A 19,628-nucleotide genomic window follows, 5' to 3' on the forward strand; every position below is an offset into this window, starting at 1 on the left:
TTATCACCAAATTTAGACTTAAATTGAAGAAAGTAGGGAAAACCATTAGACCGTTCATGTATGACCTAAATCAAATCCCTTATGATTATACAGTGGAAGTGAGAAATAGATTTAAGGGAATAGATCTGATAGATAGAGTGCCTGATGAACTATGGACAGATAACAGAATTAGCCAGGTTTAATCCAGAGACTGTACTCAGGCAGGATATATTATTGTTATATAATCCGAAGGAACAATAATATATCCTGCCTGAGTATAGTCTCTGGATTAAACCCTCTGGCTAATCCTGTTATCTTAAAATGTAAATTATGGGAGTAGGTCTGGTCTTTACAAGGATTATATAACAATAATGTATCCTGCCTGAGGACAGTCTCTGGATTAAACCTGGCTAATTCTGTTATCTTAAAATGTAAATTAGGTCTGGTGAAGTCTTTACAACCTTCAGATATTCTTTGGAATTGTTATATAATCCTAAGGAAAGGGGCTTCCCTGGTGGCTCAGAATGTGGGAGACCCAGGTTCGATTCCTGGGTCGGGAAGATTCCCCTGGAGAAGGAAAGGGCAATCCACTCCAGCACTCTTGCCTGGAAAATCTCATGGACGGAGGAACCTGATAGGCTACAGTCCATGGGGTCGCAAAGAGTCGGACACAACTGAGCAACTTCACTTTCAATCCTAAGGAATGTAGAGGAAAAAAAAGTTTATCCTTTCTTCCTCCTTGAGAATTCCAGACCCCTCTCTCCTTGGAGACCCCTAGACTTCTTATCAACCTGCCTAGGAAATGAGTCTCTTTTATCAGGCTTCAGTCAGGGGAGAGAAGCTTGGTGCATGGTAGAATTAAAAAAAAAAAAAAAGTGAAGTGCTAAAGGTTGTGGTCACATTGCATACAGACCAGTTAAGCCATGTTACTATATGCCTATGACTTTACCCTTTGAACCTGTTTCCTGGCATAACTCAGGAACTGTGGAATTGTGAGAAATCAGACACACAGTACTGATCGCTCAGCCCAGTTGGTTACACAGTCAGTAGCAGTTTCCTTTCTTCCTGTCTCATTTTTGTATCACCAACATTGCCACAGACCTATGCATCAACCAGCTCTATCTCCTTTTGAAGACATAGCTAATTTCCCTCCACTGCCTTGTGTCCAGTGCTGGGAGAAAGGACCTCATCTGTGCTGGGCTGGTTGGCAAGGAGATGCAGCAGCTTCCTGGTGTCTTTTGTGGGCTGAGTCTGTAAAGACAAAGATGGCCTAGAGACAAATTTTGCAGCCTCAGATAACCCCCAATTTTCAGTTGCAATGGGAGAGCTGCAGGCTCTATGGGGTAAGTATATGAAGCCAAGGATATTCTCAGGTTCCTGATTCAGTGAATGCTGAGGCCTCTTGGGAAGTTAAACCCAAAAAAAGCCCTGGCAGAGCAGGGCTGTGGGGAACCTAAAGTCAAGCAGAGGAAGCTGAAATTGGCACTTTCGGGCGTATCTTGGGATTTCATGTGTCCCTGAAAAGAGTTAAGATGTTTCTGGATTCTTCTTGATATCAAGGAAGACAGATGGTAAAGCAGCCAGGAGACTGCCAATTAGGAAGTAGTTGACCACGCACACTGAAAATCTCCTGGAAGTTGCAGCTAGATCTCAGGAGAGATGCATGATGCCATCAAGGGCAGGATGGGTCAAAGTTGGCAAACCACTGGAGATGGACTAAGCTGGGTGAACTAACCATGAGTCCCTGAGTATCACACTTCAGAATCAGATACCCAGCAACAAGGCAAAGAACAGAGACTGGAAAGACCAGAGAAGCAAGAAAACCCCTTAAAGAGCTTGTGGATATGCATCCAGGGACACTTCTTTTCAATGACTCCAGATCATCACAACCCCACATGGCATGCAAAGGGAATGGAGAAAGAAATGTGAACTATGGGGCATATATCCAAGAAACCAAATCATCAAAGATGTGACTTAAATTAGCAAAGACTTGAGATATGTTAACTGACAAGTTAAAATTTTTTCCTCATAGTTCCCAGAGGGAAGTAGAGCCCAGGGTAAGATTAGCTCAGTTTTGGGGGGTTTTGGGGGGTCTTGGGGGGTGGGGTGGGAGGAGTACATTCATCTAAGCAAAGTCCTAAATTTTCAATTTCAGGACATTCTGTACCTTTACTGTATTTTTCAACACTTTGAGAACAGAGACTATTTCCATATATCAGGCACATATCAGGTGTTCAACATTTGTTGAAAAAACGAAAAGGATGAATGACCCTAAATAAATGGCTGATTCTGGAACAGTACAGTCTAGGTTTTAATTATTTGCATATACCAACACACCAATTTTCCCAAGGTTTAAAAACACATACTGGAAATAAAATTTTTTCACTTTACACAACTTCTTAGATCATAAATATAAGATCCTGAAATAATTTACCTAAGAGATTTTATAGCAGGCAGAAGCAGGAGATTTTGTTAGACCTTTGCAATTTGTTAATGACCTCTAAACCAGTTAGCCCCCACAATGCTAATTCAAATTGTTGGAAACACGTCTGGACCATGAAGCAATCATCTCAAAGATTCAAAGTGAAAGTTGCTCAATCCTGTCGGACTCTTTACGACCCCATGGACTATATCGTCCTTGGAATTCTCCAGGCCAGAATACTAGAGTGGGCAGCCTTTACCTTCTCCAGGGGATCTTCCCAACCCAGGGACTGAACCCAGGTCTCCCGCATTGCAGGCGGATTCTTTACCAGCTGAGCCACAAGGGAAGCCCTCAAAGATTCAAAGAAACTCAGTATTCCCTCCAATGACATCCCCAAAGGAATCAAACCAAACTTAAAAATGCAAATACAAATACTTTAGACTCTTAAAAAGATGTATCTTCTACTACTCCTCCAGAACTCTAAACAGTCAAGACCAACTTTTCCTAAACCAGTTCTTCCATATAGAATTACTCGACTAGGTGTGGTGGCCCATGTAATAAATGCAGTTATGTATCATCACACTTCCTTTGGACTCTTTATAAAAGGTCAGTCTGCCTGTCAGATCCTTGGCTTGTCACATATTTTCAGAACCAAAGCATCTAGAAAAAGCATTATACAAAAGTTGTACCTACCCGTTTTAAATCACCTTTATACTAAAGGTTAAGTGGTTAAGAACAGACTTATCAGTGTTTGGACTCCAGTGGTTCTATTTACTTCACCATAAACACTATTTCCCCACCTTTAAAATGGAGATAATGATATTTTCCCAGTGGAGCTGTCGTGAGGATTAAATGAGTAATTATTTGTAAAGCACTCACAACGGTGCCTGGCAACAGCCAGTACGTACGTGTGGGGATTAAGGCTATAATCCCCACAGAATCTCAAGGATTCAAATTTAAATGCTCTTAAAAAGCAGATAAATTAAAACTGTCGCATTTTCTAGACACTCCCTAATTAGTTGCGCGAGGCTTTCAAAGTATTTATAACGCGGCAGATAGCAAGGAAGGTAAACTCAACAGAAAAGAGAGAGGGGAAAAAGGAACACAGGTTGTTTGCTTATTCCGTTAGGAAATTCTCCGTTCAAAAATTCCCGTGTATGAATGTCCTCCTTGGTCATCCTACGCGATTATACATTTTTTTTTCCAAAAGAAGATTTTGTTTTTAAGAGAAACTAACTCGCACACAATCTAAGGTGGGGGGTGTCTCTCCCTGAGCCACACGGAGACCTGGGTGAACAGTGGACGCTTAAACGTTAGCGTTTCTAGAGAGTCGGTAACTAAGACCTCACAGAGACGGTCAGTTATTCGAATTATCAGAAAAACAGCAAGTGCTACGAGGCCTCAGACCCAGGCTGAACTTGCCCACAGACAACCCCAAGCATCCAGGGGTAAAGCCGAGCCTCCGAGCCGACCCGGGCGTATTGCTGCGCCCAGACCGCGAGCTTCGCGTCTCCCCGTGGAGAACCAGAGGCTTCCTCCGCACGCTTTCCCGGTGCTTTCGAGGTCCAGAGAAAAAGGAAGCGAGGTAAGTACACCTCCAAGCGAACAAGAGCTGACAGCCGAAGCCCCGAACCCGACCGAACGCCCGACACCCGTAAAACGCGCGGGCGCAGCAGCGTCTGCGACGGCGGAAGCGGGAGGGGCCGGGCGGTGGGCGGCCCTCCGGGTGAGGCGAGCGTTTCCGGCGTGCGCAACGGAGCGCTCGGGCGGGGGCACCGCCGGCTCCCAATCGCGCACAATGAGACAGCGCTGAGCGCCGGAAGTGGGGCTGAAGGAAAACACGGAGAGGGAGCCCGGCCGGGACAGGAAGAGGCGGGGGGCCGTGGCGGAGGTGGTGAGTGTTCCTGGGCGCCTTTTCCCCTGTGTCCCTTTCAGACTTGCGTCCGGGGTGGCTCTCCGGTGGGTTCTCCGGTCTCCAGAATTGAGGGCGGGCCTGGCCCGAGAGGTACGTTGACTACATCCTCTGCCGGCCTCCTCGCCTCAGTTCCGAGGACCAGGGATCCCCCAGGCCGGCGAGGACTGAGCTCTCAGGCTTGAGTCCGCACCTTCACTTTGTGTCAAACCCTGCGGGGACTGGAGGAAAAGGGATCGGGGTGGAGGCACTCGCCCCCAGCCCCCTGTCCGGCTGGGGGGCACCCCGGAACCCCATCGAGGAGGCAGGTCACTTCCTGCTTCCTGGTCCCCGCGGTGGCTTCGTGGCCAGGAGTGCGGAGACGCCTCCTGTTTCTCCGTCTCCAACTCAAAGGATGGAAACTGAGGCAGATCGGGGGTGGGGCGGTCACTTGGGGATCGAGGAAGGAGAATTGCTGTTTCATGACAAAACCAAAGTTGTTTGGGGTGGGGAAATGAGGACTGGGGTGGTTACCGGGAGTTGACCCTTGGACGTAAAGCCAGCCCCTATGACCGGAGCGGAGCCTTGGTCGGAAGCCCAGCGTCTCCCGTAGCCCAAGCGATCGGAGCCTGTCGGTCTGAATAGAGGCGAGCGGAGCCGAGGCCCCAGGGTACCGAGAAGGGACTGAAAAGTGGAGTTGAGAGAAGTACTGCCTTCACAAAGTTTCGGTTACTCTCTATTAACACTTAAAAGTAATTGCCAGCTTGTTTTTTAAAAGACTGGGGAGTTCTCTGAAGTATAGGCTCGGGGTGAGGTATTTGGTTTTTATGGGGGAGGGGGGGAGGTTCTGAAGAAAAGAGCTTTCGTTATATAGGTAAACGCCAACCAGCTTGGTATGAGTGACATTTTTTAATATTACAGTTTTTAAGACAGATTTAGTTTTATCTTCATATTAAATAGTACTAATTTCTATGAAGATATTATAAAACTAAGCCTCCCACTTCTAACATAATGCACTGATTATTGGAATGTGATGGAAATTAGGAAAAGGGTTTCTTGCAGGCTTTAATACATCTGTACAATGTGTGTGATATTTTGTGAATTTGATATGATGCCTTGTTATATTGATAGTTTGATGTTTCTCCAAAACACCTTCTTTCAGGTGAAGAGGAAGAAAACTGAAGTCAAAGACCATGGGAGATGCCACAAAACCTTATTTTGTGAGACGTCCTAAAGAGCGAGGGACTACAGATGATGATGATTTCAGAAGGGGTCACCCCCAACAAGATTATTTAATAATGGATGATTATGCTAAAGGCCATAGCAGTAAAATGGAAAAAGGCCTTCCCAAAAAAAAAGTAACACCGGGGAACTATGGGAATACCCCCAGAAAAGGACCCTATGCTGTTTCTAGCAATCCATATGCATTTAAGAACCCAATTTACAGTCAACCCACTTGGATCAATGACAACCACAGAGATCAGAGTAAGAGATGGCTATCTGATGAACTTGCCAATAATTCAGACAGTTGGAGAGAATACAAACCTGGACCTAGAATCCCTGTTATAAACCGACCAAGAAGAGACTCTTTTCAAGAAAGTGAAGATGGATATAGGTGGCAAGATGGAAGAGGCTGCAGAACTGTAAGACGACTATTTCATAAAGAGCTGACAAACCTGGACACCATGTCAGAAATGGAAGCGGGAAGCCCTGGTAATGTTTCCAACTTGTCAAGTTACAACCCTGAAGTCAGCAGTGTCTTATTTTTCATTCAGAGGAGCTTTATTATTTTCAGCAATGCAGTTCCAATTTTTCATAGTTTTGGCTTATTTAATGTGATTATTTTAAGGATAATCACGTTATTTGGGAAGCTTCAACACACTGCATATATTGATCCCTTTAAAAGTTAACTTTGCCACAAGGCTCATTTTACCTTAGTAAAAAGTATGTTTCCCATTGGTGCTTTTTAAAGAAGAGGGTGTGATCATATCCCCCTAGGGATATATCATAATTTCTGAGTGGTATGTATGTGTTTTCTAAATTATATATTGTAATTTTGTACTTGAATTATGTATGTATCCATAATATAAATGACAGAATGTAAAGCTTAAAAAAAAACTTATTCGATATAAAAACATAGTATAGACTGCATGTATCTCCTGGTACAGAGGAATACACATCTTTTGTGTGAAGGATCAATGTCTAGAGGAGGAGAGTGCAAGATTTTTTTTTTCTCAAAAGTGAACATGGCAAACAGGTTGAAAAACAGTGGTTAAAAAGTTGGAAATTCAGTTAAAAGCTTTGCCTTTTAGATCCCTTCTTCCAAAACACAAATAGATTTTGTCCACGTAGCAGAGAAACAGAATAATCAAACAGCCTTGTAAATCTTTAAGCTGAAAAGAACTTGAAGGAATTGCAGTGCTGTCATGATGTATCAAAGGTAGAATCACAGTTTTACAGAGCAGGTAGCTATGTCTCCGGTGAGGTTAAATTTGTCCCCACTTGTTTACGCAAAGTGGTAGATGAGGAAGTGAAACTGAAATCATGTACTGTGCTGCTCCGGCCATGAACTCAGCCTCACTGACCTGGAATCTGACAGAGAGAAATGAACATGTATTCATAATTTCTGGGCTTTCAAAGTTTGTGTATATTTAAGTAGTTCTTTATTACTGTGTCCAAGTGGGACATGGACATTTTAATTTAGTTACCAATTGTTGGTCTTTCAGAAAAGGTTGATTTTGAGCAGCATTATAAAAAGAAAGGTTTACAAGTCAAAAGTTTGCCACCAGATAGATATTATAAGAGACTGAAAATCTGTTTTTCTGTATTCCTGTCTAGTCTTAAAAGGAAACCTTAAGTGATATTGAATGGGACCTGCATTTTTACTGTCTTTTTGTTGAAGTCAATCCAAAATGCCAGTGTTTTCTCTATAATGAAATTACAGGCGTTTGCTTTCAGTTTGGAAATTAAGGACTGTTCAGTTTTTATTCCTTTAAAAATCTTCGCAAAGAAAATATTAAGCTTTGGATAATATTACTTACTGTAGCAAGAAGTTCAGTTTAAAGTATAAACTTTAAAGTATAACCTAAGGATACTCAGAGTATCCTTAAAAGGCTCTCATTAAAGGAACTGAAATTTTCTTAAATCAAACTTATACCTTAATAACAAAGTTTCTATTAAATGATATGAAAAGATGTAATGAAAATTACTGTAGCATTGCTTTGTTTTTTGATACTAAGTTTCTATTTTTCAGTTCACTTTACTGCCCCTACCTCAAATTCATTCCTCAAATATCCTAGATTGCCAACTTAATATAGTTGGGACAGTGCCATTAATGATCTTAGCTGGAAACATCCATTCAAATACATGTGTCTTTTGTAAATGGCATAATGGACCATATTCAAATAAAATATGAGAAACTTGGAATACTGTATGTAGATAATTCATATTACTTACCTAGAGCCTGGGAGGAGCCAGGTAGTCTTCCTCTAAGTAATTATGGAAATTTTTTTTAGCAATACCCAGGTTTGCTATTTGACTGTTTAATTACCATGCAGGACTATGAGATTCAGTTTAGGATTTTTATAACCTTGTCAGTTCTGCTTAATTTAATTAATATTTTTCTTGTATTGTTATATAGATGAATTTCAGAATTCCATCCATGCGCTAATCTCTATTTCAGATCCCTTTATTTACTTTAGTCATGTGTGCCTGGACAAGATACTTTCTTGGACCAGCATTTTGTGCATCTGTATCCTGGGGATAATATTAGCATCCATGATAGGATCACTTCAGGGATTAATCTGAAGCCACCTAAAGTGCTTACGTTGCATCTGTTGCATGAAAAAATACTCAGTATTGGTAGCTGCAGTTGTCATCATCAGGCAAAATTTCTGCAGCCCTCCATTTCTCTTTGTAAAATAAGTTAACTACTTTTGAAGAGAAATTAAAGTCACTCTCTCTAGAAAAATTATATAGCAAATATAGCAAGAAGCCTTTGTAATCGAGAGAGAGAAGTGAAAAAAGTAATTTGGTTCCATATCAATTTTTGTTTTGGTGAACCAACAGTGGATTTTTCTGATTGTGTTACATGTGTCAGTGTAAATCTTTAAAGAGAGTTTAGCCTAAGAAACTTCTGCCTGGAATACTGAAGTTAGATGCAGTTATTCAGAGTTTGTAATGATAAATTAGAATAGACACACCTCTGAGTTAAAAGAATTGCTTACCTCAAAGCTTTATTCAGACCAGGAGTACCACGCTTAAAAGATTATGCTAATTTAGTTGTGAATAGAGGGAGTGTTAAAAAGCAGTAGACTGATCTTAACTATTTGTCTTTTACTATTTTGTTTGGTCTATTTTGATTCCTATTTTTTAAAAAAACTATTTGTCCTAATACTTCTTTATTTTTTTAATTGCTGCTTTATTGTCGTATCGAAGCTGTTTGCAGAATTTCATTATATTCATCTCAGGGTAGTTTGAGTACAATGTGTGCTGCTTTTCCTTCAGAGCTGTTGGTGATAGCTTTTTTCCTAAATTAAGGGCCCTATACCTCCCTTTCCCGACATAATTTCTTTTCAATTAACTGATTCATTGTACCTGCTCTACAAGGAATGAGTTCCACTGAAAACCTGTCGTGGCAGCTGCTTCATGCAGAGCATTTCAGTTGGTTTATATTTTCAGAGAATAATTTTTGGTAAGCCATTTAAAAACTATTCAGTCCACTTAATCATAATTTTAATTGAGGAAATGAATTTCATTTTACTTTTATATGGTACTAGCAACTTCATTTTCAGAAGTTGTTGGAAATTACCAAAGCTATTTAGAACAGTTTTTTTTTTGTAGATGAATTGCACAAACGTCTTCAGTTTTACTGAAGTTGAAAAGTCCTAAGTCTTAAAAAGGAACAGATTTTGTTTATTATAAGGACTATAGAACTAACAGCAGAGTTTATAACCAGATGAATTAGTCTGTATTTGCAGAAAACTTTTATTTCAATTGCTAATTTGTTTTTGTTTTTTCATTTGAAATGTGCTCTGTGCAGGCTCATCAAAGAAGCTAAAATGAAAGTAAAGATAAAATGGTTAATAGTTGTCTTCAGTAAATAAAATTTTGGCTTCAATTTCTTGAGGTTAACATGGGGGAGGGCCCAATTCTATGATTGCATGATTTACAATTTAGTGATGGACTTTCACTCCAGATAAGAATGAAGTTGATTTCTGAGTTCTTTGGAGATACACTGTCCATCTTTACTCCATTGGGGTTGTTTACTTAGAAAAAATGAAAGCAAATGTGGACAGTTTTCTTTTGAATACCAAGTATCCTTCCAGGTATATTAGAAATTATTAAATAGAAATTATTAAATATATGTACATTATACATTATATTATGATATATTAATTACATTAGAATTACTGATGTACTTGCTTTCAAGTGATAATTTTTACTATTGCTTGAGTAAGCTTAGCAGTATACCAGGAAGAAATGATAGAATCAGATTTTATGGTTGAAGTAGAAGTCTTTTGTTTTCCAAAAAGATGGCTTCCATGGATTAGTATATCCACATGTTGAGGTGCTTAATGAGCATTTAAGCATTTTATCCATGGGAGAGGTGTACCTTCCCTTTTGCTCTGTGTTCAGATGTCATTCAGCTGTCACGTGAGTTCATGAATAAATATGTAAGTTCTGCTTTTGACTTGGGGTTATTCAGTATCGCCAATAATATTTTCCCCCTAACTTAAGAAAACAAGAAACCGAGGTCCAGACCTCGGAAGCCACGGAGAACTAGAAATGATGAAAACGAACAGGATGGAGACTTGGAAGGCCCTGTGATCGATGAGTCTGTGCTTTCAACGAAGGAGCTGCTGGGCTTACAGCAGGCTGAGGAGCGGCTGAAAAGAGACTGCATCGACAGGCTGAAAAGGGTAACAGCTTTATTTGTTAGTTAAAATCCTTGTTTTGGTTTAAACTATGTTAGTAATTGGAACATGTGCTTTAATGAATTATATATCCTACTTTAGTATATAAGCACTATAGATCAAAAGTGATATTCAGTTTGACTTTTTAGTTTCTTTTTTTAGGATTTCTTTTAAAAAACAATCATTAGCATAATGATAGTGACAGTAATTTATTAACAATTTAATAAGTGTACAGGAAATCATCTTCTGGCCAGCTTTTGTTTACCTGTATTTTGTCTCTGTACATCTTTCTCTCTACATGTCTCTCTAAATATGTATTTATATACAAGTATATACATGTCTGTAAATCTCTTCAAATTGTAGCGACCAAGAAACTACCCTACAGCAAAGTACACCTGCAAACTTTGTGCTGTTTTAATTGAATCCATTGCATTTGCTCATAAGCATATCAAAGAGAAGAGGCACAAGAAAAACATTAAGGTAAGTGTAATGTAACCTAAACACATATGTTTGTCAATTATTACTTGTCATCTTTATGACTTTCCTTAAGACTGTGATACTAATAATTTGGTTATTTATATTACTGAATTTATGTTAACCAGAATACTTTATACTGGTCAGATAGTTTTGCTGGGTAGTCTTGTGAATTTCCTTAGGACAGTATCAGGACAAATGAAGCCAATGCTAGGACCTAGATATGTGTCCTTATGCCAGTAATAACAAAGTAAATAATTTGCCATTACTGTTTCTAATGTTCTTTCCTTACACTTTTTCCTTATTCCTCCCTTCCCTCTATTATCATTTTATGTGCATAAAGAAGTGTGTGCGTGTTTGATAAGATGAAGACTAACACAGCTAAAGGGAGAAGGAGGGCTGAGAAAAATATTCGAGGGTACTGTGCAGGGTGTTGTCTCAGTGACTGGTGGAAGGTAAAAATGGTGTGAGTCATTTTTAATCTCAACATTGATCTTAAAAGGAGAAGCACGAGGAAGAGTTGCTCACCACGTTACCCCCGCCTACACCCTCCCAGATAAATGCAATTGGTATTGCCATTGACAAAGTGGTACAGGAGTTTGGCTTACACAATGAGAACTTGGAACAGAGACTAGAAATTAAACGTATCATGGAAAATGTGTTCCAACACAAGTTACCAGGTATTTTCTAGATTTGCTTTTCTTTTTAGCTACCTAAAATACCCCATTCATTTTTCTTACCATTAGTAATTTTTGCCTAATAGAAATCAATTTGCCATGTTCTAAAGCTCTCAGTTTTTTGTTTTTTATGTTTTTGTACTGAAGCTCTTTATGTTTTTGTTTTTCCTGGCTTACTCTAGGGTAGCAAAGACTTTTACATATGTTGTTATTAACCTGTCTTCATTGTGAATTTCATTGTGTTCGTTTACATGTCCCACATTATTAGAGCACCGTGGGACTCTTGTGTATATGTTTTGTTTACCTTTCTATTTTCCATCTCTAAGTTCAGTTCCCTTTTTAGTTGAAGTATAATTGGCTTACAGTATATCAGTTTCAGGTGTACAGCATAGTGATAATATTTTTTATACATTACAAAATGATCACCACACCTTTCTACCTATGTACATTGACAGAATATTTTGAATTAAAGTGTCTTGGAGTCATTTTCAAGTTATCTCTTTCCAGAAAAAGTTCTGTTTAACCATGCTTAAAAGAATTGCACCATCTAAAATGAGCTTTGAAAACTAATGTATAATAAATTTTGTGCACTGTTGAATTGATGTTTCTAAGTTATATCTATGGAGCCATGAAAAACTATTTTTTTATAGAAAGCTCCACAAGTGATTCTAATACACAGCCAGGGTTGAAATCACTATTTGAGTTTATCATTGGACTACCCATCAAACTATTCATTTTATTGAAATATTCATATAGTATGATTCATATTCATATATTTGTGTTCAGAAAAATAAAGAACAAGAATCTGTTCATTTCCTTATATTAGATATCTCATTTTTGATGTTGTAGACAAGTTCCTGAGATGTCATTTGTAATTTTGATTTTTTTCATAGATTTCCATTGTAAAATTGAGTGAACTTTGTCTTGGAAAAAATTGTTAAAACCCAAATAAATTACTTTACTTAACCTGGGAAAGAGAAAAGATACAAAGTTCCCTTTTTTGGCCCAACAGTAGTAAAACATTGAGGGGGAAATGCCATAAAATAAATATAGGTGGTACCCATACACATATCTTCCTCTAAAGAGTGACTCACTTGCTGCCTAACATTTTAAGTTATATCAGTGATATTATAATCACTTTCTAAAGTTTTCCTGAAAAGATTGTATTATGTTAAATTAAACTTTTTGTTCATAATATAATGAGTATTCATATTGAAAATAATGTAATGCTGATTTTTATGATTATTGTTTTACTGAACCATGATCTTTATAGTAAATTACACCTATGTATGCTTTCAAAAAGGTGAATGAAGTATCTGCATTAACTCTTCAGTGTACTCAGGTTTATAAACATATAACAAAGTTAGACATCTCTTTTCGACTTCCATATTTTAAAAATCATTTCAGCCAGTATTTTCTCTGAAAAATGTGAAGTAATAAAGGAAGTATTAATATATTTTACAACTGGTATGAAAAGAGTGGCTATTAAAGTAAACTGCATTCAATGCAGTCTTCCCTTTTAAATAAAATAACAGTGAAAGCAAGAGCAAAGAGTCACCCATTCGTGTCCTTTCATTGTGCCAGACTTGAATACTGTTTTTCTTTTGTGTGTAGTTTTAATTGATGGTTCCATTTCTGAAATAGCAGTGTCTTGCATTAACTTTTGAGAAATTTTACTTTATAAATGACTTCTATTTATTTAAAAAAAATTTTTTTTTTTAGATTGTTCTCTGAGATTATATGGGTCATCCTGTAGCAGATTGGGTTTCAAAAATTCGGATATAAACATTGACATTCAATTTCCAGCCATTGTAAGTACAAAATAAATCTTAGAATTTTCACAGAGTGGTATGGAAGTTCTATTTTTTTTTCTAAATGTGAGCTATATGTGGATATATTTTAGATGTTTGAGGACAGTTTAAGTGTAATGTTGGGTTTTTTTCCCTAAAACTACTTTGTTTTTAAAAGTATAGTTTTTTCCCAAAAAATTTTTTTTAAGGTTCTAATGCATGCCTTCAATTTTAAAGAGTATTTCTTCTTATTCTACATATCTTTCATGCTTTCTTCAAACACTGGTTTTTTTAACCATGTGAATCTGATGGTGTTACTTGGCTCTATTAACTTGAAAAGATTACATTGTCTTGACAATTCAGCTTTGCAGTGGCAGCAAAGGATTTCAGATTTCAAATGGGTGTGGTGTGTGTGTATATATGTACACATATATATATATAAACATTTAAGACCTGCAAGCTCGATTTGTTCCTGAGTTCCCTCTTACATACACCCACCTTGTAAAAATAATTACACTTTTGAAGAACTGCACCTAGCCTAAATTTCTGGTTTAAACAGGGTTCAGAAAGATGTTAATGAGTCAGAACTTTAAAACTGGAAGGCACTTTCATAGGTTATTCATTTACTTACTGGTGGTTCCTGCAGGCCAGTTTGCAAATGGTTTATGCCCATTTACTTGGGTTACTGCTTAAAAATAGAAATAAAGATTTCTGACCTCCTCCCCCAGATCTTCTATTTCACACTCTCTCATTCCTTGCCATTCCCAATTGCTATAGCTACCTGGTCAGTTGACCAAGATTTTACTTTTCTTTTAATCTTAAATTCTAATTAGTATTTTATCAGCATGGCAGTTATTTTGATTTCATGTCATTCATTCTTTGAGTCTGTGTGATATGCCAGGCACTATACTAGGTTCTAGAGGAGAAAAAAAATATGATTGCTTCTTCATGAAATTCATACCTAGTGAAGGAGATAAGTAATTATGTATAGATAATTTATTATAATAAGAGCAACTCAGGAAAACAAGGTTCTGTGACAGAATACAAGCAGTCCTGAAGCCCCTTTGAATGGATAACATTTAAGCTGAACTCTGAAAGATGAAAAGGGATGGAGAGAGTGAAGGAGTGTTTTAGCTTGAGGGCACATCATTTGCAGGCATTAAGCATGGCCTGTTCAGGGAGCTAAAGGGAAAATTGTTAGGGCTGTGAAGGGACCTAGAGAAAGAGGAGCATAAGATTAGGATAGAGATGTAGCCTGGATCCCAAAATAGGGGAAGCTGGAATTTCCTTTTGGCCTAAAGGCATTAAGTAGCCAGACTGAGAGTTTTAAGGAGGGTCAGGACTGGATCTAATGCATGGTTTTAAGTGGTTTTGGTTCCCTGTGTAGCAAGGATTAGAGAAAGGCAAGACAGAAGTGAACACCGGTAAGCAATTTGTTGAAGTAGTCTCACAGAATAATAGTATAGTATTAACAGTTTGACAGCTTCTAGCCACAACTTCAGAGAAGGCAATGGTACCCCACTCCAGTACTCTTGCCTGGAGAATCCCGTGGACGGAGGAGCCTGGTAGGCTGCAGTCCATGGGGTTTCGAAGAGTTGGACACAACTGAGCGACTTCACTTTCATGCATTGGAGAAGGAAATGGCAACCCACTCCAGTGTTCTTGCCTGGAGAATCCCAGGGACGGGGGAGCCTGGTGGGCTGCCGTCTAGGGTCGCACAGAGTCGGACACGACTGAAGCGACTTAGCAGCAGCAGCAGCCACAACGTGGGAGATTTGCTGAGAGGCTAATTAACTCAGGAATTAGTGAATCAGGAGTTAACTGAGTAGTCAGTCTTTTTGCCCATGGTCGTCATCTTTCAGTGCTCATCTTTCTGTGTCTGACTGTGTGCACATAGCATAATGATTAGTTCCTTTACTCAGGTAGTAAGGTGCTTTCTAGTTTGGAGAGGCATTTGGGTAAATTCAGATGACTGTATTATCTCAGTGAAGCCAAAGTACTTATGAATTATTTGATGTATTCATTGATTTATTTCCTAGATGTCTCAGCCAGATGTTCTCTTACTTGTCCAAGAATGTTTAAAGAACAATGGTAAGGCCAAATTCCTTCCACATTTTGTTGTTAAATTTTTTTTTTTGTCTATAATTTAAATATATCTTATTTCTCAAGCTTTGAAAATAGGAAGTCATGTTTTTTGATTTACTTATATGAGTAATAGCCAAGAAAAAAACTAAAACAAATGCCCATGAATTATTAGCAGGTTAATTGGAGTCTTGTTCTACTATGCAATTGTTCTACTATGCAGAATAACTATTTTGTAAGTAAAGCTTTTTGCTTGGTGATAATGTCACAATTTGTAAAGATTATACAGGTCCTAGCCTAAGACTGATAAGAGTCAAAATATGTAAAATTTACTCTTGAGGTTAAAACTAAAGGATGTTCATCTGTATTCCATGGCTCAAATTAATACTTGATGAATAATAAATAGTGTGACTCAACTCAGATTAATGAATCAGCAAATAATTGTTCCTAGCTATGTTGTCATATGTCCAAAGTAATGTCCAACTGGGACTTGACAGCTTGTGTGCTTTCCATAGGCCTGGTTAAATCGTCTCATCCCTGAATTAGTCTTTCCCATCCTTTTTGTTTTGACTGAATGAAATGTTTAAACTTTTCTTCTTACTTCAGTCAGTATGTATTTTGACCCCACATGTTTTAGTAGCTTTTGCAGCAGTTTTGTTTTTTATTGTCCTATCCATATTTATAATTATGTTACTGACCTAACATTTAAATGTTCTAGTTCAATAATGTAGCCATTTCTAATCAGACATTAATTTTGTAAAATAAGGGTTTTAAATTAATGTGATTACTTGATTCTTGAGTAGAATACTTTTTCCTTTTCAAGTCATTTTTATTTCATAATCATCTCTTAAGAGCTTTATTTCATAATGGTCTTTTGAAAGACCCAACAGATGATGCACAGCTGGTACTTGTACTTTATCTAATTGTGCTTTTATACAAAGGCTTAATTAACTAATCTGTGTAATATTCTTTTCTTTTTCCAGACTCTTTTATTGATGTTGATGCAGATTTCCATGCTCGGGTGCCAGTGGTGGTGTGCAGAGAAAAGCAAAGGTCTCTGTCTTTTTAAGCTGTTTATTAAGTATCAGCTTGCCAAAAGCACTTGTACTTTACTACATCTTAATGTCCAGTTTCTAGAATTACAAGCTCCTATGTGGTTAATTTCATAAGCTTACTATTAGCTTTCTCCCTCTACTGTTGGTGTTTAACCCAAGAGGGAAAAGTGTTTTATCTTAAAAAGAAGAAAAGTACTTAAAAGGAAAAAATATAGAAAGGAAGCATTTTGATCCATTTCAGTAAAAAAAAAAAAAAACTATCAAATAGTTACTTGCTCTGATCACCTTTATTTGCCATTCTTTTTAGCAGCATTTTAAACAGTACTGGAAACAGTTGGTATGACTTCACCCAGCTCTCTCTCTCCATCTGGAAACACTCCCATTCCCACTGTAGATGGGTGGTTTGTAGGCTGTAATGAGTCACCATCAAGCAGATTCCTCCAGCTAGGGAAAACACTTTTGCTCCTACTAAGATGAATTCATACTCCCGTTTGAAACATTTTACACTTCTTTGCATTTCCCCCTAAAAACTGTTTTAATATAAGAAAACGTGACAGTTTTAGTTCTTAAAAAAAAAGTTTACCCAGAAAATAGCTGCCCTATCTTTTTAAAGCCAGTTATTTAAATGACCTATAAGGGTTTAATGAGTTTTTTATTTTCATTTTTAAGGTATTTATTTTCAGTGTAAATTAGTTGGTGGTAGTGTAAAAGAAACCTGATACCTGTATAACACTTTCTCTTTCTCTTTTTCTTTTTCTTTCTCTTTCTTTTTTTCTTTTTTTTATCTTTCTCTTTTTCCTTCCCATTGTCACCCTCTACCCCCCACCAGTGGTCTTCTTTGTAAAGTGAGTGCAGGAAATGAAAATGCTTGTCTGACAACAAATCATTTAACTGCCCTTGGAAAACTAGAATCAAAGCTGGTTCCTCTGGTGATTGCATTTAGGTACTGGGCAAAGGTAGGTTTGAGTTCTTTAAATGAATGAATACATTCTACATATGCCTAAGCAGTACATTTTGATTTTTACGTGGTTCATTTAATCTTAAATGTTTGGATGCATATTTATAGACATCAAGAGAGTTGGCATCTGAGTATTAGAAATTTTAATATATATATAGAAAGAAAAACGTACTGTTTCTGTTTGACTATAGCATATTGTTCAAAAGATCAATGATTTATGATACTTATTAAAAATTAGATTTGTAGGTCAAATCTGAGTTATAGCCTACAAGTTTACATTTTAACTAGTTTCCTGAAGTGAGTCTCAGATACAGGAGAATTGAGATAAAGTCTCTCATACCATCCAGTAATAAACCCATGCTTAGTCAGTCGTGTTGACTCTTTGCAACCCCATGGACTGCAACCCTCCAGGCTCCTCAGTCCGTGGAATCTTGACAAGAATACTGGAGTGGGTTGCCGTTTCCCCCTCCAAAGTATCTTCCCAACCCAGGGATCTAACCTGCATCTCCTGTATTGGCAGGTGGATTCTTTACCACTGAGCCACCTGGGAAGCCCCGATAATATACCCAAAGACTCCCAAAAAATGAAAGCCACTATCTAATCTTGCTTTACATTTCTACAGTATTTTAAACATGGTATCCTAATGAAATGCTCAGATGAACACGAGAGTATCTTAACGTTTCTCCAAAATGTAAGGTCCCATCACGATTATAAACTTGAGATTCTGTGTAGAAAAAAGCCAAAGGCTTTATGGATTCGGACATGGCAGTGACAATACATAATTCCTGTTGCTTGAGTCAAAGATGCAACAGGGACAGAGGATGCCCCACTCTTAAGTGAGTGAATTGGTAATCACAATATGATGTGCTTTGAAAGCAGCCTCCTGCTTCATCACTAAGTTGTTATTTTCTGCTAATGCTAATTGGTTTGTCTGCTTTCTTTCCTCTAATTATGGTTCTGACCAAAGCATGCATTTTCGAGGTAGCAGCTAAGCATGAGGGGGCCATTAAACTGAGCAAAGCCAGTTGGCTTACGTTTATTTTATGAATCATTATTTTGACTTAATTAACAAGTTTTTGAACCAAGTGAATGGACTTACCATGGATATCAAAAAATAAATAGATTTTTAGAGCCTTTCACAAGTGAGTTTAGTTAACAAAATGAAAAATTTGAAGTGGAACTGTCACTGAAAACCACAATATGTGTTTACAACACAAGTATAAGGAAGTTGGGTATTTTGTCATTGTGGAGTTTCATTTTGAAGAGTAAATCACGTGATAAATGGAAATGAATTAACAGATTTTAGACCAGATTGCATAAATGACAAGCTGGTACAAAAGAATGCTTATCCTCTTTTCTCTCATTTGTAGCTTTGCAGTATAGATCGCCCTGAAGAAGGAGGTTTACCACCTTATGTGTTTGCTCTGATGGCCATTTTCTTCCTTCAACAGAGGAGAGAACCCCTTCTGCCTGTTTATCTAGGATCATGGGTATAAAACATTTTTTGCTTATGTATCCAATATTGATTTTATTATGGGTCCACAATCCCTTGTGCGTAATTTTAAAGTCTAAAAACCTAACCAGAACTGACATGAATTTATTTATCCTATTATTGTGAAAATTCATGCCTCTCACTGCTGAAATATTAATGTATTTGGCTACAAGATGCTGCCATATACTCTGCTAGGGAGACTGTTACTTTTCTAAACTGAAGAAACTTATAATTTATGGAGCACATGATCTTGAGGTTTACAGACAAAGAATGTGAACCTACATTGTCATTTGCTACACATTTTCTTTGGGTACAGTTTTATAATTTGATACTTGAATTTATGTATCACCTCCAGACAGACCATAGAAAGCATTCAGTTGGCTATCACTTTCTTTTACTGGTCTTTTTGTTCTCTTTCTATCCTGTTCCCTGTGAAACAAAAGAAAATGTAAGTGCTGAGATTGCTACTCATACTACAAGATGCAGAACTTAGAAGTCACCTCTTAAATAATATTTTGCTGTAATCTTTAATGTGAAAAAGACTTCAGTAAGGTGACCACTCTTTCTTTCTGGATAAATTAAAGTTGAGCTGATTTATTCAAGTAGTAAGATTTAAGAAGGAGCCATCTCAAAGTCAAAATGAGGTTATTTTCATTCTCTTGAAATGCCTCACTTTTAATCCCTCGGTAAAATTCCTTCATAAAAGTCTTATGTGTATCCTTATTTTATAAAAAGCCTCACTTGGTAAAAGCTTACTGTGATACATCCAATATTTTAACTACTTGTCTTCTTACCATATGCAGGATTCTCATCATTTAAGGAGGAGATGTTCCAGAGCCGTAGTTCTTAATTATGGATATTATGTGTATATATATATATATATATATATAAAA

The 19,628-nt window shown here is 37.6% G+C and overlaps 1 protein-coding gene across 11 annotated transcripts in view; it reads left to right on the forward strand.

Moving 5' to 3' along the window:
- The first annotated feature begins 4,144 nt into the window (after positions 1-4,144).
- Positions 4,145-19,628, forward strand: part of ZCCHC6 (zinc finger, CCHC domain containing 6) — a 59,005-nt gene continuing 43,521 nt past the window's right edge. For 9 of the 11 annotated variants that reach the window (XR_825270.1, XR_825269.1, XM_010840039.1 and 6 more), the window contains exons 1-10: positions 4,145-4,295; positions 5,455-6,005; positions 10,032-10,213; positions 10,571-10,687; positions 11,184-11,361; positions 13,081-13,169; positions 15,188-15,239; positions 16,214-16,283; positions 17,115-17,241; positions 18,614-18,733. Coding sequence is in view for 9 of the 11 variants with exons in the window: in XM_010840039.1 (XP_010838341.1) it covers positions 5,486-6,005; positions 10,032-10,213; positions 10,571-10,687; positions 11,184-11,361; positions 13,081-13,169; positions 15,188-15,239; positions 16,214-16,283; positions 17,115-17,241; positions 18,614-18,733 (1,455 nt within the window). In the remaining 2 variants the exon portion in view is untranslated. The other 2 variants (XM_010840035.1, XM_010840036.1) reach the window with 2 other exon arrangements.

This window comes from Bison bison, unplaced genomic scaffold (assembly GCF_000754665.1).
Source record: "Bison bison bison isolate TAMUID 2011002044 unplaced genomic scaffold, Bison_UMD1.0 scf7180017864141, whole genome shotgun sequence".
NCBI lineage: Eukaryota > Metazoa > Chordata > Mammalia > Artiodactyla > Bovidae > Bison > Bison bison.